General features: G+C 49.3%; 1 protein-coding gene across 1 annotated transcript in view; it reads right to left on the reverse strand.

The window, feature by feature from the left end:
• The window catches only part of Prdm11 (PR domain containing 11), a 34732-nt gene that overhangs the window by 5828 nt on the left and 9745 nt on the right, over positions 1-19159 (reverse strand). The window contains exons 4-5 of the mRNA XM_013029948.1: positions 14431-14498; positions 894-1081 (exon numbers count right to left, since the gene is read on the reverse strand). Coding sequence (XP_012885402.1) covers positions 894-1081; positions 14431-14498 — 256 coding nt within the window. The remainder of the gene's footprint in view (positions 1-893; positions 1082-14430; positions 14499-19159) is intronic.

Genomic DNA, 19159 nt, shown 5'->3' on the forward strand with positions numbered 1-19159 from the left:
AAAGAAGGACTTGGGGTCTCTAGTTTACCCTGGCCAGGCTGTGGATGGAATGAAGAGGTAAACAGCTAGAGGTTGGGGAATATTTCAAACCACTTTCAAGTAATTCATTTCAGTGGAGCCTGAGTGGACACCCATCAGTCTTCTCACACCTGGATCACCTTCCCACCCACTTCTTTATTTGATTTTTCTTTAAGACTTCCAGGAATGAGACGATGAAGAAGCAGAGAAGGGACTAGTTTTATCTGGGAGGCCATTGGAGGTTAGACAAGTCAGACAAGAGCAAGTTAGAAACCTAGCTCAGCTCTCCCAAAACACATGACCCTGGGTGAGCCACAATGTGATGCTGTTCATGCATCTGTAAGATGGGCTGATAATCCACAAAGGATCATTAGTTTTAGAAGTTTATGATGGAGGGCTTCCCTGGTCAAAGTAGGAATTGCTCATGGAATTCTCCTGACCATTCTCATGATGATTCTATAGGAATGTGTGGACAATCCAAGGAGCACATAACATACAAAGCTTAGCAAATGTTTTGTTATTGCTAGCATTATTGAAGCATGGACTGTTTAAAACATCCTTTCATCCATTTGAGTTGTGGAAATAGGATTAGTGCCGATTCAATTTAATTGCTTGGCTGTGAGGATTGGGATTTGTCTCTCTTGACAGTGCTTTGAAATGTGTGCGATGAGGATTTCTGGGAACAACTGCCAGGAAAGAGGAGGCTAGGAGACTAGTGCATTGCTCAGGTCTGGACCAATCATCTGCCTCTTACATTCCTGGGGACTCAGCTGGGCCTTCCCTCTATGGGCGTGGCCTCTCATCAGTGGGCATGTCCTTTATGGTAGGTGTGGCCTTCCTGATGGGCGTGTGGCCTTCCCTGAGCGCACACTCACCTCTGGCCAGGTTGCGGTGGATGGTTTCCTGGGACATGCTATGTAGACGCTTCATGTAGTCCTCACTGTACCACACCCGCAGTCGCTCCCCAGGTCTGATGTCCCTGCATGCCCGGAAGTAAATGCGCTCACTGTGCTGGAAAGCCAGGAGGTTCTGCTCCCTCTCCTCTCGGGAAATGACCACGTACCTGGGAGAGCAAGAGGACAGGTAAGAGGCTGGGCTACATCTGATTGAGTGCCTGCTAGTACAAGACACAGGTGTGGAGGGATACCAGTCACAAGTAGGCGGGCAGGTGAACAGAGGAGGCAGCTTTTTGGAGGAAAGAATGTAGCTATCACTTATCCTGTGTGACCTCCAGAATCTGTTTTCTGATATCAGAAATGACACCTGCCCTGCATAACTAAGTGTGGCTGGGACACAGATTACCTTGTTCTACTCCTTGCTAACTTTTTTTTGACAGTTAATGTCTGTTACTTATTGCTGGAGAAATGTGTAGCATTACAATGGTGTATATCACACAGCTTACAGGAGTCATTGTGGCCCTCCCAGAAACTGCTTATGGTGGTTCTAGCTAGTCCTAGATGTAGTTTCTCTTGGGAAGCCACACTTCTTTCTAGATCTCTACCCACATCTTATCCATTCACCACTTTTTTAAAAAACCCACTTACTTATTAAGTACATTATGATCAGTCATTACATGTATATAATATATAATAATCAAATCACAGTGACAAACGTTGACATTACTTCCATCAGTAATCATTTCTTGCTAACTTTTAGCCCAGGGACCTCCTCAGGCCTCTGACAGTGGTAACAATGAGTCCTTGGACAGTTGTTTTCCCATATTTCACAATGTTAATAGAAATAACCTATTCTAGAAGGGTGCCCAAGAGATCACTTAAGAAATGTTAAAAGATTAAAGTCTTTGCAGAGTGTCCAATGGGGATGGGAGAGGGGGTAAAGAATTGACAAGGAGAGCTTGGCAACCACTCTTTAACCTAATTAAATGAGTTAACGTGAGGAGAGTTTGGCCCAGAGAACCTAAGCAACTTGTCCAGGGCCACATAGCTCATAAATGGCAGATCTGCTTTGTGGCATGAACTTTTACCCAATATATCATGGTTTGTTATGTGGGGGCATGTAAATGTCCAGGTAACTCATAATGTTCTATCTAATTCCTAACCTATGCCCCCTCTCCCCAGTTTCCTTAAAATGACATTTGGACGTCTAGACTATCACCTTATGCACCTGCAAAAGGTGGAGTAATCTAAGGAAGCGGAGGTACACAGATCAAATTTAGGATCTGTGCTACTATGAACATTTAAGTAACTGCTATCTAAAAATAAACACATCTTTTGATTTAGGAGTCAAAGTTGGCTTGATCAGCATAAGAGAAGTAGATCTTAAGCAGTCCAGGGCAAATACTAATTCACAGCAAACAAACAAACAAGCAACCTCAAACAGATAATGAATTAATGCAAAGTATTCAACACCAGCAATAGCAATAATCAGTAATTCGTAAGCACAGAGTAGCATATGGTCTCATTGGCACAGGCTTTTTAATGATAGTATCTGCACTAGTCAATGTGATGGAAAGGGTGATTTTTCCATTCTGACACTGCAGAACGACCTGCCACAAGGGACTCGGGTGAAGCAAAGAATGCACACCATGCACACTTCTGCATCTACCTGCTGCACTTGCTAACTGTGCATTTGCTAACTGTGCTAAGTCTGACCATCTATTGGTGCCTAATGCCAGAGCAATGACATGGAATGTTACTTATTCATAGAAAAAGTGTTTTCAAAAGACTCTGTTGTGACACGGCAAAACAGAGGTGATGCATTGCCAAAGGTATTTATACTATGGTTGTAATAATGTTTTAAAAACAAGCCTTGGCAAACTGCTTAAAGGAAATACATCAATGTTTTTAACAATGATTATCCATTAGATGTGAATCTTCTTTGTAGTTTTCTGTACCTTGCAGGTGTTCTCAATAAGCAATTGGTACTATTTGTCCCTCCCACACACAGAAAGAAAAGGAAAATACGCAAACACCGATTACAGTATAAGGTAGCAGAAGTGACAGCAGAGCTGAGAATCTACATTGGAGACATCTCAGGGACACTTCCAAACCTCCTATCCATCCTGCCCTTATCTCCAATTTCCTAGATAGGCTTGGAGCAGGGGGCCACGGAGTCCATTCTGGCAACAGGATATAGCACAGACCCCAGAGGAACTAAGAAAAGGGCAGATGGGAACACAAACTTGCACTCTGGTTTCTTTGTCCCAGGGAAAAGAGTGAGTCACTAAACACCCATTAAGCTCTATAGGCTATTGTACTGTCACTCAACTTTAAGAGAGGAAGATAGATGAGGAACATATTATTTATTCCAAAGAGCAATGTCTATTTAGAGTGCATCCAAAGATTAGAATGATTCAAACCAACTCCTCTTTCCAGCTGTAGATTCTTTTCTACCCTACAAGAACTAATACACCATGCCCAAGTCTTTGTATCGATCACAAAGTATTTTCAAAGACCAATCAAAATCTGATCAGCATTCTTATGGGATTTGGTTATTTGGAACCTCAATGAATGACATAAGCTCTACATGGTAACTCTTAATGGACCACAACCCATTCTTCTTGACATAACAATGTTTATGCGATTTAATTACTCCAGTAAAGCTCAATGGAGCCAGCAAAGCCAACATCTGTCATCTCTTAGTTAGGTTCCCTCTTCTAAGTATCTTATGGTGACACATGGTAGTTAGACCCATTTCTCTATGAGATCCTATTAGCAATGTCTTTACAAAGAATCATGTCTGTCCCAACCCATGCTGTGATACAAAAGCCATCACTGAGAAGCACCAGGTATGAAGGGAATGGAAACTCTTCCTGTTCATTGGGCTGAGCAGCTTCTCTGGGGTAGGGGTGAAGGTCAGAGGAGATATAAAATCACTCCTTTGTTGGAGAAACAGCACCAAACACAGGATAGATCATGCTTAGCCAAACCACCTTGCAAAGTGAGTTCTCATTGGTCAGAACTTTAAACCCCACCCCCTCCCCAACTCTGGCACCTTTGAAGTAATGGAGGGTAAGTGATAGTGTTGATGAGGGCAGGGCTTCTGTGCTGAACCTCTCACGAAGATAATGCATTGTTTAATTGCTGATTCTGGGTATGAGAGCGAGAAGCGCAGAGGAAATTGTCAGACCTCGTCCACCGAGACTTATCAATTACACCAGCTTTTCTACCTGAGTCAGGAAATGACTATGGGTTCTAGCTGGAGAAAGTAATTCATAGGGCACCTACTGTGTTAGAGGAGACCAACCAAGGTCAGGTTCAGCCTCTACTGCAATCCAGGGGAAAGGATGCTGTTTTAGCTATGAAAGAAGAAATGGGACAGACAAACCAAGAAGAGGCTGGGCTCTGTGATCTCATGTGATTATGTCTCCAGACTGGGGGAAACTTTGGGCCATATAAGCACCTACTAGGCATTCACTTAGCCTGTGTAGAACACCACCCAGCCAGCCTGGGCACAGACAGCTGTTTCTTCTTCCTGCTTACCTTGCCAGCTTCCAATCCCCACTGATGCCAAGATTCAGAAACACAAGACTTTTTCATTCCAACGAGCCACTGTCCCTTTTGTTCTGACCTCCCTTGGCCTCTTGGTCTCCAGGATGAGAGGGAGAAACCAGCTAGTCATATTGACCTTGAGGACTAGAAAAGACCCAAGACTGGTGTCACCACAGCTTTGTGCCTCCTTGGAAAGTCTAGACAGGTCTTGAGTTACAAGGACACACTTTTTTTTTGGCTAAGAACTGCAGAGGATGGATAGCCTGATTCCAAAGCCAAAGATTAGAGATCACACACAAAGAGGAGTCCTGGTTAGGACTTGGGGATTCCTATGTGGAAGAAACCCCTGTGGCTAGCCACAGGCCCTGCACAAGTAAGGAGCCCATCCTTTGGAGGGGGGTGAGGACACCCTCCCAATGAGAGCCAGAAGAAGATTCTCTGTCACTTTGAGGGGCCTCAGATCTGAGCAGGCAGGGCCTTGCCTGCAACAGATAGGTCACCAAGGTCGGCGGGGCTGTGTGCAAAGCAAGGTTCATGTCTTGGGATGGTCTCTTAAGTGTACAGGCAACTAAATAGTGCCTGGCTTTTGAGAGTCTCCTGTCAGAAAAGATGATTTCCCCCCCTCCCCACCTCTTGGAACCCCAGTTTCCTTTTAGGGAACACAGAGTAAAATTCACTTAACACAATGCCACTTCTGATATGCAGAGAAATGAAATCGAGCCTGTGGACACTTTGCCTCCCTGAGCTCATGTAGTCCTGTCCTTCCCTCTGAGAGTCTAGCATGGGGCTGGACATGGGCACCTGTGAGCTTATGGAATGAGGGAAATGCCAGGGCACAAAGCCCTTCTCACCCACATGCTTCTCCTCACCTAAGCCCTGCACTGGGCATCTCAGATTTCCATTAGGAAGCGAAGAAAGAGAATACACACCAAAGAAAGATCCTGGAGCCTGGCTGTGTTCAAAGTGTGAGATCCATTTCTTTTTATTGCCATCTTAACAAAAATAACTTGGGAAGGCAATCTATGATTCCAGCAGAGGACAGCAGGGTAATTCCAGGCAATTATCAAGCCACTGGGCTTTGGACAAAACAGTGTTCCGTTTGTGGGGAAGGGGAGGGACAGGAAATCCCCCAAAGAAGAACTTCCATGTATAATCTGGGAGATGGAGCTCAGCGCACAGGGACATGATGGATGCCTTCCACTTTCCCTGTGTGGGACAATGCAAAGTCTGGGTTTATAAGCAGCTCCTAGAGCGGCCTCAGCAGGCTTTGGGGACAGGAGGAAGGTGGAAGGATCTCCCAGGACAAGCCCCATACCAGGGAGTGAAGAATACAGGAGAGGAGATGCAGCCAGGTGGGAGCTAAGCTTGCGCCTGCCACCTGCCACCTCCCTCCATGCCTCAGAACAATACAGTCTCTCATCCTGAGGTCCACAATGCAACACGCAGCTAGGGGTATGTGTTGCTGGTGCAAAGCAAGCAGAGGCAAGGCATGCTGGGACATGGGCCTGGAGACAGCCCTGCTGGGCTCTGGATTCTTTCAGAAGCCAGAGGAGGAGCTACCTGCTAGCTCCCTGAGACCTGCCCCTGCCCCTCCTCAGTCACAGGCTGCATACCTTAAGGCTAGTGTGGGATGCTCCCCTTCCCAATTTCCATGGGCGGAGGGGAGTTGAGGCAAGGACAGAGGCATTATGGGGAGTGGAAGAGGCCAGGTGAGAAGCAAGACCCCCCCCAGATGCTGCCACTAATTGAGATCTGGCTTCTGGCAAGGAAATGAGTCCCAACTACCTGCCTGGTTCATTTTTTTTTTGTCACCAGTGAAATGCAGATGATAATAATGATAAAGAAAAAGAAAACGCCAGACTTGTCTCCCTCCTTCCCCCCTCCCCCTCCCCATCTCCCCTCCCCATCCTGAGAACCTCCTCCTGAGACCACCTAACATCCTCAGGCACCTGACAAATGCTTACAGTGCACTAAGAATACAAGACCATCCCCTCCCTCTCCCCGATGTCAGCCCATCCTTCTCCCCCTCCGTAAAAAGCAAGCACAGCAGCTGAGCACGCGGGCACTGCACAGGGGCAAGCAAGGGCCAAGGCTGGGCACCACCCAAGTGGGGGGCTAAGCTCCCTGGACTAAGGGCTGCACTTGCCCCGCCCACCCTTAGGCCACGCCCCTAGGAAAGCGCAGACTTACTGAGGCCCTGAGATCCAAGGCGGGAATGCCCTCCGATGCTCCCCGCTCTTACCCCCCTGTCCAGCAAGGCCTGTACCACGGGATACAGACCAAGAGGAGAAGGACCCTCCAGGCCAAGCAAGCATCAAGCAGGTAGCTTCTCTTGCATCTTGAGCCTCTGCCAGAGACGCGGGAATGGGGCTAGACACGTGCTGTTACACCACCAGCAGCCAGCCTGCACCATGAGGGGATGGCAGTGCCCCAGTGTCCCCCAGCGCCATCGGTCCTGTTCCCAGACCCAAGAGACAGAACTGGTCCATCTCTCCTCCTCCTCATGCAGACTGCAGGTTAGAAAATGTGTTTTCTCTTCCGAGATCTGGTAGTCCGTGCTGGGGCTGGCATCGGGGTGACCTGTGTAGGGTCCGGTAGGGGCACCTGAGCCTGGGGAATGAGTCCCATGGGAGCTGCCCCTTCTGGCCCCCGCTGAGATGCCTGAACCCCATCCCGGATCTCTGTCAGCGTTTGGCACATCTGACCCACACGGCTGGTCAGCTCGGCCATGGCCTGGCCGATGACGTGCATACTGTTGGCCATGTCTCGGTGCACAGTCACCAGCTCCTGGCAGAACCGTTGGAACATCTCAGTCTGTTGTGTGTGAACATGGAGGAGCTGCCAGTCCAGGGTCCCAGGGGGCGAGCTGGGATGTGGCCGCGGGGTCCTGCAGGCCTGGGTCTGGGGTGAGGGATGCGGTAAGCCCTCTGTCTTGGAGCCCACAGTTTCCGACTGGTCTGAGGAGGAAGACGAACGGAGCAGGGCAGGTCTGGCCGGGTGAGCATCTTCCTCTGGAGGCCGTGGCAGGGGCATGCGAAGAGGCTTCCGAGAAGACCCCGGAACCTCCTCATCTTCATCATCTTGGAGGACAGAAGTAGAGAAGATAAATGATTACAAAAGGGAGGAAGAGTGGACCAGGAGTGGACCCACCCCTAAGAACACCATAATGTCCCCCTTCCCTGCCACCCTTCGGCTCACACTGGCACCATGCATGGAGAAGTGCCTGTTCTCCAAGTCCCCGGGGTGCCTGGATAGGGCACCTGGGAGAAGAGATCCCCTTGCTCTTGCAGGGACAGTTACACTGCAGGGGAGAAGCCCAGGCCAGGGGAGCTGAAGACCCTAAGTCCTGGCAGCACCATGGAACCCAGTGGTGCAGCCCCTGCGCTGTGACTTCATTTCTGCAGTTCATGTTCTACAAAGTGACAGTGTGGTGGCTTCGCCTACCCACCCATCCACTTGGCTGTCGGGCCTGGTTAAGAAGAGTAAATAAGCCAAGTACTGACGGCTCATGTCCTGTAATCCTAGCTACTCAGTAGGCTGAGATCTGAGGATCACAGTTCAAAGCCAATCCAGGCAGGCCTCTGTCTTTTTGCTGTTTACTTGGAGATAATATGAATCCCAAGCAGAGTGGAGCTGTGTGACTCAAGTGGTAAAGCACCAGCCTTGAATGAAAAAGCTAAGGGATAGTGCCCAGGCCAAGTTCAAACCCCACCCCCAACCCCCACACAGAGTAAATAAGATGCGGACACAGGTGCTTTGCAGAGCTGGGACCTGACACCTGCCAGAAGCTTGGGGAAGCTCTGTGTGTGTGAACTCCCAAATCAGCGAGGCCCTTTCTGAGTTGCTAGGGCCACCATGTGGCCTTGCTGGAACCTGCAACTTGAAATGACCACAAGGCCATTGTAACAGAAGAGAGAGAAGACATAGTACTGGATATTCTTGTATTCCCCCTTTGCCTTTCTTGGCCCCAAAAGTCGACTACCAGGTCAGGCTCCTTAGGACTCTACCCATGAGTTCTTGTCACGCAGGACTCATGGGGTAGGCTGCTACCTGTCACTGGACACAGGGACGTAGCCCCTTTCACAGATCTGAGCTTTCCAGTGATGGAGGTCATGGGCTGATTCCCATGGCATTGATTTAAAACAAAAAGTGATAGGCTAGTCCCAGTGTCAGGTAAAGGCAAGCCCTCCTTAATTCAGAGCCAGCCCCTAGGAGATGGCAGGGAAGGCAGCACATTTGCCCTGTAGGTCACCTTCTATTCCCCAAGGGTCCTGGGATTTCTCAGGCCAGGCACAGTACCAGCCAGTGTCTCGAGTCTGCTCAGCCTGGTGGCATCCATAGTCCCCTAGGATGGGAGGAGCAGGACCCACTGGGCCAATGTTGTTACCAAGACCCCCTGACCAGGCTGGAAACAGCTGGTGGCGGGGCGGAAGGTTGGGAGGGGCTTCTGCCAGGCTGGGTTACCTCTTACAATCTCATCCTTTGGAGAGATGGAGGGGTAAGCAGAACATGGATTCAGGGCATGGACTTTACGGGGTGCTGAGCCTCAGCTTTTTTTTCCTAACTGAGGGCGACTTAGGAAACCTGATTCCCAGGGAGCTGGGCCCACACGGGCTCCAGTCCCCGTTCCGAACAGAGCAGGGCATGCTCTGTTTCTGCCGTCTAGTGTCCTCGTCGTGTGGATAACAAAAAAAGTCAGACCATCAGAGGCTCCTTGTTCCTTTCCAGTGCTGAGAAGCTGACTCTGAGTGGCCACCTGTCAGCAGCCCCAGCCAAACAGGAAACAAGCAGATCCCTATGGCAAGGGGCCCCAGGAAGGGAGGCAGAATCCTGGGAACCACCTTCCCCACTGGTCTGCAGGACCCTGCAGGCTTTTCTGGAGCTCCTCCTCCCACCTTGCCCCTGGCCTCCAACGGGGGCAGTAAGAGAGGCAGGGGTGGATATATGAAGTAGCAGAAATAAAGGGGGTACAGCTCCACACGGGGCAGACCTGATTTGCCCCTTCTTCTTGGTGAGCCCCAAGATCTCTGCCTTGAAGTCCAATGGAGACACAGGAAATGGGGGAGGGGTGGGGGAAGAGGGACAACTGCAGAGGGAGAGGCAAAATAGACGGAGCAGGATGGGAGGGGGGAAGGAAGACTGAGAGAGGGGACTTACAACGCGGGGGGGGGGGGAGGCAGAAAGAGGCACGACTGGAAAGAAGAGGGAGAAGACAGCGCAGCACAGAAGAGTGCAGAACGCAATGCAGAAATAAAGTGATCAGGTCCAGACACGGAGACAGCAAAAGGATCTTTTCTATGGCAGCCAGGGCCGAGGCTGTGCCCCTCCCCCTGCTGGCTAGGCTGGGGCTTCCCTGCTTCTGCAGTTCCTGGAACGTGCCAAGCTCCTTCCTGATGTGGGCCTTGTACATGCTGTTCTCAGCCTGTGCACCCTCCCCTCCCCTCCGCTGCGCCTGCCTCTGTTCACATAAGGCCTGTTAACCCTTCCTGGGCTTCTCTGTCCCAGCATGTTAATACCCGAAGCCCAAAAACTTCAGAAGAGCTTTCTACCCAGCCCTGTCCATTCAGCTCCCCAGCACAGTAAATATTCTAGAATGAATGTATCAGAAGGATTGGAGGCAGGACCAGAGATGGGCGGGAAGAGTCAGGAGTGAGGGTGTATGTGAGGAAGGCCCGGAGAGGAGGCTGTAGGCTGATGAGCGATACTCACAGCTGGTGGAGGGGCTGTCGGTGCCGTCCAGTTCTGCCCTGGGGAAGCTGTGCCCAGACTGGGCGGTGAGCAGTGCAGACTCGATGGCCTTCTCGTGGGCAGTGAGCACAATGGTAGGAGCCCGGCTCCCAGCTCCAGGGCTGGACAGTGACTGCTGCATGAGTGCCAACTTGTCCTTCGTCCTCCGCTTCATGTCATCCCACCGATGCTTAATGTCCTTGATGGAGCGGGGGACCTGGCTGATGGAGGTGATTTTCCGAGCTATGCCTTCCCAAATCTTGTCCCTGTCAGCATGGGACAGCCGCATGGTCTCCCTCCCAAAGAGCAGTGCCTCGTGGTGGGTCACCTCTGTGACCAGAATGTCCAGCTCTTCCTTGGAGAACTTGGGCTTCCTCTTACGCTCAGCCAGGGGCGCCATGTTCCTTGGGTTGAATATCCCACAAAGTACAATTGGGTAAATGACCGTCAACGCAGGTGGTCCTCCTCCTTCCCAGGAGGCACCTGGGGCAACCTGGCCCCCACCACACCCTCCTCCTACTAGCGAGAGAGGGCCCACCCTGGACTCCTTGCTCTTCCATGGGGAGGGTGGGTGGAGAGGTGAAGGGAGTGCTGGCCTCAGTCCATTCATTGCCTACAGGCTAGGACCTGCCTTACCTCTCACCAATGGTGAGCACCAGGGCAGTTCAAGTTCAGTGAACTGGTCCTGCCCTACTGTCCCCAATCAGAATGGGAACAAGTACACCAACCTCTCCCAGCTGGTTCTAAGGAAGGAAAGTCAAATGTATAGAATGCCCTAGAAAGGAGATAACACAGCACTTACACAGAGACACAAGCTGGATGGATGGCTTGAAGGAATACTACTTGGACAGGAAGACTCCCCGCAGTGGGCTGCAGTGGCCTGTGGCATCAGCTGGTGGCGCCCATCATGGGGATGTGATGGCAGAATGCTTATTCGTCACTTGTGAGGCTCACTTCCTTTTCCCCACATGCCTCAAGTCCCCAGCTCTAGGTGTGTATGTTGGCAGGCAGGCAGGCTTCCCTCCCTCAAGGACCCCACTGGCACTGTTTTCCATGTGGCTACTGTGGCTTACTGGGAGAATAGCAGGGAGCATGAGGGCATCCTTTGGGCCACCTTGATGGATGCCAGATGTGGCCCTGGCTTCCATCTCCACAGACAGAGCAGACAAGAGGCCCCGGACAAGGGGCACAATGATGCTCTTCCATCTAATGGAGCATCCACTCTGGCTTCAGGATCCAATTTCCCCACACTGTGGTTCTATCTGGCTTTTACATTACACTGACAAGGTTCAAAAGGTCCCCCTTCAACAGAATACCAGGGTCTGGAGGAAAATGTGGGAGCAGGATTCACTCCTCTGATGGCTTCTAAAACTACAAGTCAGAGGCCAGTGACATTAAGATCCTCCAGCCTCACCTCCTTCCCCACACCACTATGGAAATGTTGAGGGCCCAGAAGTCTGGGAGAGGAAAGGCAGAGACTTTGACACACAGACACGGGGGCCTAGAACTCTGACACAGCTGAGACTAGAGGTCAAGTGTCCTTGGGTAGCTGAGGGGCCTCTGTAAACCATTCTAGAGCTACTTCCTGAGGCTGCCAGGAGAACCAAACACCCATTTCCCAATCATGTCACTATGGGCATCTGGAGCTGGAAGTTTCCAGTAACAGGGGTAGGGAGAGGAGATACTATAAAGAATAGACTGCTTGCTCCTCAGCATCTTTAGCGTCTTTCCCATGTAAACAAGTAGCACCCATGCACAAAGCTGTATTCATCCACAGTATCTCGGCATTGTCAAATGCCCACAGGGAAACAAAACAACCTCTGGTGGATAAATGATCACGGTGCCCAGCACAGGGTGGCCAGAGGGTCAACTAATGCCATCCTCTTCCTGCTCCATGACTTACTTTGTAAAGAAATGATCTGTCCCATCATTCCCAGGCCCCTATATCCCACCTGTGCAATTAATTAACAGTGTCCAAATAGTAGAAGGAGCTGTCCAATTAGAAGCCATACATGCACCCAAGCCTCACCTGCTCACTTCTCCAGCTGAGGTCCCACAAGTTGGAGCCACCTGGGCGCCATTTGGACCAGGACAAAACCATGCACATGAGGTGGGGGGAGCCCAGCCCAGCCCATCATTTGACCACTCATAGGCCAAGGAGCCATGCTTCACCTGGACCCCTGTACAGTATAGCAGAAAGAATCCTGGCTTGGTCCTTGCTCTGCTGCTGTATGCATGAACTTGGACAAGATCTGGCCCTGCTCTGGTCATTGTGGTATGGAGACCACTACAGAGCCATGAGAATCCCTATGGAGAGCTTGCAAAACCCCAGTGCCCTGGGCCCATCCCCAGCCCAGAAGTTCTGGAGTGCTGACCATAGTGGTTCAGATGTAGAAACTCCCCAGGAGAGTCTTGGTCCCAAGCTCAGAGCAGATGTGGAACAGGTTAGCTTGTTGGGCCTTAGCTCCTGGCACCTTGGTAGTTTTAACAGTGCAGAAGCCTGGTGCCAGGATGTCTTAGACACTCTCTCCCAAACTTGCCTGGCTGGAATGGTGAGATGGAAGAGCCCAGTGGGGCTCTGTGCTGCCCATATCCAGCTGGACTAAGAACCTCATGCTCTCTTGCTTACAATGTTCTAGACTTTTGAAGGCCCATACCAAGATGTTCTTCTAGGCCCTGCAGCACACTCCCTGTGACCCCACCAATAACCATGTTAGAGAGAGTTATTTCTTCATCTTTTCTGGGGAGTGGGGGAGGATGGTACCGAGACTGACTCAGGACCTTGTGCTAACAAGGAAGGCCTTGAGCTCACTTCACCTCCCTTTTGGTATTTGAGGTAAAGTCATAATTTAATGCCTGGACCAGCCTGGGCTTCTATCTTCCTCTCTATGCTTCTTCTCATAGCTGGGATAACAGACAGGTAGCTACAGTGCTCTGCCATTGGTTGAGATGGATTCTTACTAATATTTATGCCCAGGCTGACCTGGAGCCCCACTTCCCTGATCTCCACCTCCTAAGTAGCTAGGACTACAGGTCTGAAACCACTATGCTCAGGCTGGTGGTATCCTGAGTCAGGGGTGAGGGGCTGGTGGGGAGAGAGAGATGGGATCTGTTCAGAAGCAGGCAGTCAGCACTTGGGCATGAACAGCATGGGTGGAGCTGATCTGGGCCCAGGGGCCAGGAACAAGTCAGGGAGCAGTGTCAACCTCTTTTTTTGGGCTTCTTTCAGGAAATGGCTAGCCAGGTGGTGTGGGAGGCAGTGGCATAGGGTTGAGCTGACCATACTATAAGGCAGAAGTTCTCTCGCTGCTGGAGTCCCCAAATCTGTACCTTGTTAGAGGCGGTGAGGCCTACATGCTCTCAGCTAACCAGGCCCATCTGATAGATCACAGTGGTACTGCTTCCATGGAGATCTCCCTGTGATGCCCATCTTCCACATGCTTCTCCTCATTGGCTGGGAAATGCAGCCCTGAACCACAGCACCCTCCCTCATAGGAAGCCCCTGCAGCCCCACCCTTGTCTACTGCTTCCCCCAGCATCCACAGCTCATGGACCTCACCTCACCAAAAAGCCTCTGATCCACAGTGCTCAGCCAGCGGCCAGTCCCTGACACCTCCCTTCCTGCCCAGCCCAGATCCAACTTCCCAGTCACCACTTGCCCAGTCTGATCTCCTTTCTTCCCCACAGCTCACTGCCCTGATCCTGGGCCCTGGCTCACTGCCCTGATCCTGGATCCCAACTGGGCAAGGCCACCTGGAGTGACCTGGGTGGGTGGCCTGGCACAAACTTCCTTGCCACACACAGGACCAGGATAACACCACTCTTAAACTCAAGCGTAACAGTGAGTCCTTTGGAGAGAGGAAGCCAGGAGTCCTGCCTTCCATGGGAAGGTCTCAGCACCACTGCTAGGAGCTGGCCTGCAGTGGCTCCCCACCATTGTAGAGATTGTCTGCCCAGAGGAATGGGGGCACAGGCCTAGGCAGGGAAGCTCCTTTGCCCCCTGGAGTACTGGGGAAGACAGTGGCTGGTGAGCAGCCTCTGGGTTCCTGTAGCCACTGGCCTGGCCATTTCTAGAATTCTCAATGGAAGCCTCAGATCACAGGAAGGTTCCTCCTAGCTGGACTCTGAAAACAGCAGCCCTGGAGACCCTATAGGCCCAATCCAGGGGAATTGGTCCTCTGGCCTGTTCCAGGGGCCCATGAGGGTCCGGGAACTGGCAGCAGGCAGGACTTACCTCATCCAGTTGGCCTTGGTGTCGTCCGAGCCATCTATGGACTTGTACCGATTGTTCTTGTCCACAATCTAGAAGAGAGAGAGACGGTCTAGGATGGGCTGTTCCAGAAAATCTCGCCTCCCTGGGTTCCTCCAAGGCCCAGGGCCCAGTCCACCATGACCTCACCTCCTTTCCCTCTTCCTATGGCCACAAGGGTCAGGAATCCCTGCTACCTAGCCTCCACCCACTCCCATTATCCTAGAGCCCTGGCAGCATGGCTCAAATGTCAAAGCACTGGCCTAGCCAGTATAAGACCCCAGGTCCCATCCCTAGATCAGCAAAATAAAACAAAACCCTTCAAGGTGTTTTGAATTCCTGGGAAATAAGAAGAGGGAGATGGGAACACCTTTCCCCTCAGATTTGATGGAATACCCAGCAATATGAACAATGAGTGCCACTTTCCACCCACTACAAGGCTGTACCTGGAGCTAGGCACTATTTAGGAGACTGAGATCTGAGGATCACTGTCTGAAGCCAGCCCAGGCAAATCCATGAGACTCTTTATCTCTACCTAGCAAAAAGCTAGAAGTAGAAGTGTGGCTCAAGTAGTAGAGCACCAACCAGCCTTGAGCAGAAAAGCCAAGTAAGAATGCAAGGACCTGAGTTGAAGGCCCAGTGCTAACATAAGAAAAACATCAACAACAATAAAAATACTGAACATAGCCCCCCCCCTTCCAGTGTCTGTGGTAGACAGAAGCCACCAACTTCTAAATATTTAAGATCCTTGGGATTTGGGGTATGGCTACTTCTCTTCTATAAGAATGTCTTTATCTCTTCTTGAATTAAAAGCAGGGCTCAGTAAGACATGGAAGTCTGTCTAGGCTGGTTTTTATTTTCTTTGGACACTTTCAAAATCGAGAATAAGACTGATCTAGGTCCACAAGCAACCCACTGGGTCTAACTTGAGTCTTTTATGGATAATCTGTCTGATTTGAGGACTTTCCCCTTTTCTGTCATTTCATTCTGTGGCTTTGAAGCAGAGCACAGACTTACTTTATAGAATTCTCCTCATGATGGGACAAGCACTTGCACACGTATTTCTTGATTCTGGGAAATTTTAATGCTTTTGAATATTGTGTCTTAGTCATTTTCTCCAACTTTCTTCTGGCAAAATTTCTATTAAACACAAGCCCTATATCCATGTATGAGACTATCCTGTTTAATCCTTGATGTCATCTAACTACTCCCACATTTTTCTCTTTTTCTGGGCAGTTTCTGAGAATCTTTTCTCACTAATTCTCTCTTTGACAGTACCCAGTCCCACATGTTTGCCAACTATTAAATCTTTCCTTTCTTCCTTTGTTCCCTTTTTTAAAATAAGGCACTTTCTTTCAATGGATGTTTCTTGTCTCCAAAAATTTCTTTTTGGGGCAATCCTGGTGCTTGAACTCAGGGCCAGGGCACTGTCCCTGAGCCCATATGAAGGACCACACAGTTGGTTTCCTGAGGAGTAGATGATTCATTCAAGAGACTCATGGACTTTCAGGCTCAGACAGGCTTCAAACTGCAATCCACCATTCTATTCTTGTCTTGTCTTTCCTTTCCTTTCATTTTTTGGTCTTGGGGCTTGAACTCAGGGCATGGGCACTATCCCTGAGCTTTTCTGCTCAAAGCTAGTATTCAACCACTTCGAGCCACAGCACCACTTCTGGTTTTCTGGGTTAACTGGAAATAAGAGCCTCATAGACTTTCCTCCTGGGCTGGCTTTGAACCATGATCCTCAGCTCTCAGCTCTCTGAGTATCTAAGATTACAGGTATGAGCTACCAGCACCTGGCTTCGATCCACCATTCTTAACACCTTATCTATTCTCCCAAAGCAGCACAGCAATATTTTATCTATGTAACTCAAACCATGTCACTCAGCAGCTCAAAATCTTATCCATTGCGTTCATGATAAATTTATATTGAGGCCTCAGCCTTCCAGTCCTGTAGACTTATCCATGCCCTTAACCATTTACTAAAAAACTATATTCAAAAGCATTAAAATCACTCAGAATCAAAAGAGATAGGTTTGAAAGAGCTTGTCACATCATGAAGAGAATATTGTAAGATAAATCTCTGCTCTGCTTCAAAGCCACAGAGTGAAATGACAGAAAATCATGAGCAAAGCGAGAGTCCACTGACAGATTATCTATAAAAGACTAAAGTTAGACCCAGTGGGTTGCTTGTGATCCTAGACCAGTCTTATCCTTGATTTTCAAAGTTCCAAAGAAATAAAAACCAGCCTAGAATTCCATGACTGACTGAACCCTGTCACTTATTCAAGATAATGAAATAAAGATACTTTTTAATAAGGAGAAATGGCCATGCCTACCTACCCAACTGCCCTGTTCTCTGTCCTGTCACTTTGCTGCAGCCCTGTGGCTGCCTTCATTAGTTCTTTACCTAGGACCTCTCTTCTTTACACACACACACACACACACACACACACATACACACCCTTAATAAACACAAGCCTGGTGCTGGTGGCTCACACCTGTCATCCTAGCTACTCAGGAGGCTGAGATCTAAGGATAGCAGTTCAAAGCCAGCCCAGGCAGGAAAGTCCACAAGACTCTTATCACAAATTAATCACCTATAAGTAGAGCTATGACAGTGCCCAGACTCCAAGTTCAAGCCCTACAACCAGCACAAAAATTAATAATAATACACAAAAAATCCCAAGCACTTGGAAATGAATAAATAAATAAGTTGACAGCTTTGTATCCATCAGAAAAGCCAAGAAAACTCACATTTATCTCAGAAAATCCCAAGTGAAGACCATCTATGCCTCCAACTCCTCCCTCCCTCCTCCCTTCTTTCCCCCCTTTCCTGCTTTTTACCTCCCTCTTCTTCCTACTCTCCCTTCTATGTAAACCGCAATCATGATGGTGGTAAGACACCCCCCCACACATCCTATTTCACGACAGTATTAGGGCTTGATCCCAGGGCCTCACTGATGGCTGCTGCTCTACTACTAGAGCCACAGCTTTTTTTTCCCCAGTTAACTGGAGATAAGTCTTATGGACTTTCCTGCCTGGGCTGACATCAAATCAGGATCCTTAGATCTTGAAACTTCTCATTTTTGCCACACAAGGAATTTCTAAGAACAAATGTACAATACTGTTTGGCAATTGTACAGAAATGACTCCTAAGTAAATACATCCTTTCTTAACTTTTTTTTACCCACCAAGTTGTTTTGTTTTGTTTTGTTTTTGGGGTCCGGTCGTGGGGCCTGAACTCTGGGCCTGGGCGCTGTCCCTCAGCTCTTCAGCTCAAGGCTAGCGCTCTACCACTTGAGCCACAGCGCCACCTCCGGCTTTTTTCTTTTTGCTTATGTGGTGCTGAGGAATCGAACCCAGGGCCTCAGGCATGCAAGGCAAGCGCTCTACCACTGAGCCACCTTCCCAGCCCCCCACCAAGCTGTTGATGCCTGGTCCCTTTGTATTTCTTAGATCTATGACACAGACTACGTCACTTCCTCATCTGACCCTCAGGTGAGTTCTCTTCTGCCACACTCTGGCTTCTCTAGGCATTGGCTCCATGGCATCCTGCTACTTTCTTCAAAGTCTTAATTTTTTTTTGCCTTGTTTTTGTTGATGATGGTGTCTGTCTACTTGTTGTTTGGGGACCAGGCCACCTCTCTCTCACCAGACCTAAATGAACAGAGGCAAACATACATGTCTCTTTCATAGCAGTGGCCCACTCCCTAACACAGTGTACAACACATGATAGAATACTGGGTGGGTGGATGGATGGATGGATGAATGAAGAGCCTTTTAGGTAAAAAAGCAAGTTAAAGGGGGGAAAAAAGTATGTGCTATTACTGTTCACAGTAACAAGAAATAAGTGATAGCTGGAGCTGGCTTGTAATGACTCAAAAGTGTTGACAGTTAGCCAAGCTCTAGTGCTCATGCCTGTAATCCCAGCCACCAGGAGGTTGAGACTTGATCATGGTTAGAAAACAACCTTGGGCAGAAATTTTTGTGTAAGTCCATCTCTAATTAATCAGCAAAATGCCACACTGGAGGTGTGGCTCATCAGCCATGAACAAGAAAGCTAAGCGAAAGCACAAAGCCGTAAATTCAAGCCTCAGCACCACCACCCCCCAAAAAAAAACACAAAACACAAGAGAGTCAATTGCTAAATTTTCAAGAATTTTAGAAAGCAGTTGTTAAACACAGATATTATTTTTTTAATGATAGAAACTGGATATTAGTGGCTCACATCTGTAACCCTAGCAACTCAGGAGGCTGAGATCTAAGGACCAGAGTTCAAAACTACCCTGGACAAGAAAGTCCATGAGACTCTTAGCTCTAATTAAGCACCCAAAAGTCAGAAGCAGAGCTGTGCCCAAGTGGCAGAATGCTAACCTTGAGCACAAAAGCTCAGAGGCAGTGTCCAGGCCCTGAATTCAAATCCCAGGATCCCCCCTCTCCTGCCCCTCCCCAGACATACAAAAAGATAGACATTTATAATTCCAATGAATCACATATTCATTGAAGTGGTAGAGCACCTGCGTAGCAAACCTAGACCCTGAGTTCAAACCCCAGTAATAAAAGAATAGGTGGAAGCCGGGTACTGGTGGCTCACATCTGTAATCCTAGCTACTCTGGAGGTTGAGATCTAAGGATCACGGTTTGAAGCCAGCCTAAACAGGAAAGTCTGTGAGACTCTTATCTCCAATAAACCACGCAGAAGCCAGAAGTG

This window comes from Dipodomys ordii, unplaced genomic scaffold (genome assembly GCF_000151885.1).
Source record: "Dipodomys ordii isolate 6190 unplaced genomic scaffold, Dord_2.0 Scaffold125, whole genome shotgun sequence".
NCBI lineage: Eukaryota > Metazoa > Chordata > Mammalia > Rodentia > Heteromyidae > Dipodomys > Dipodomys ordii.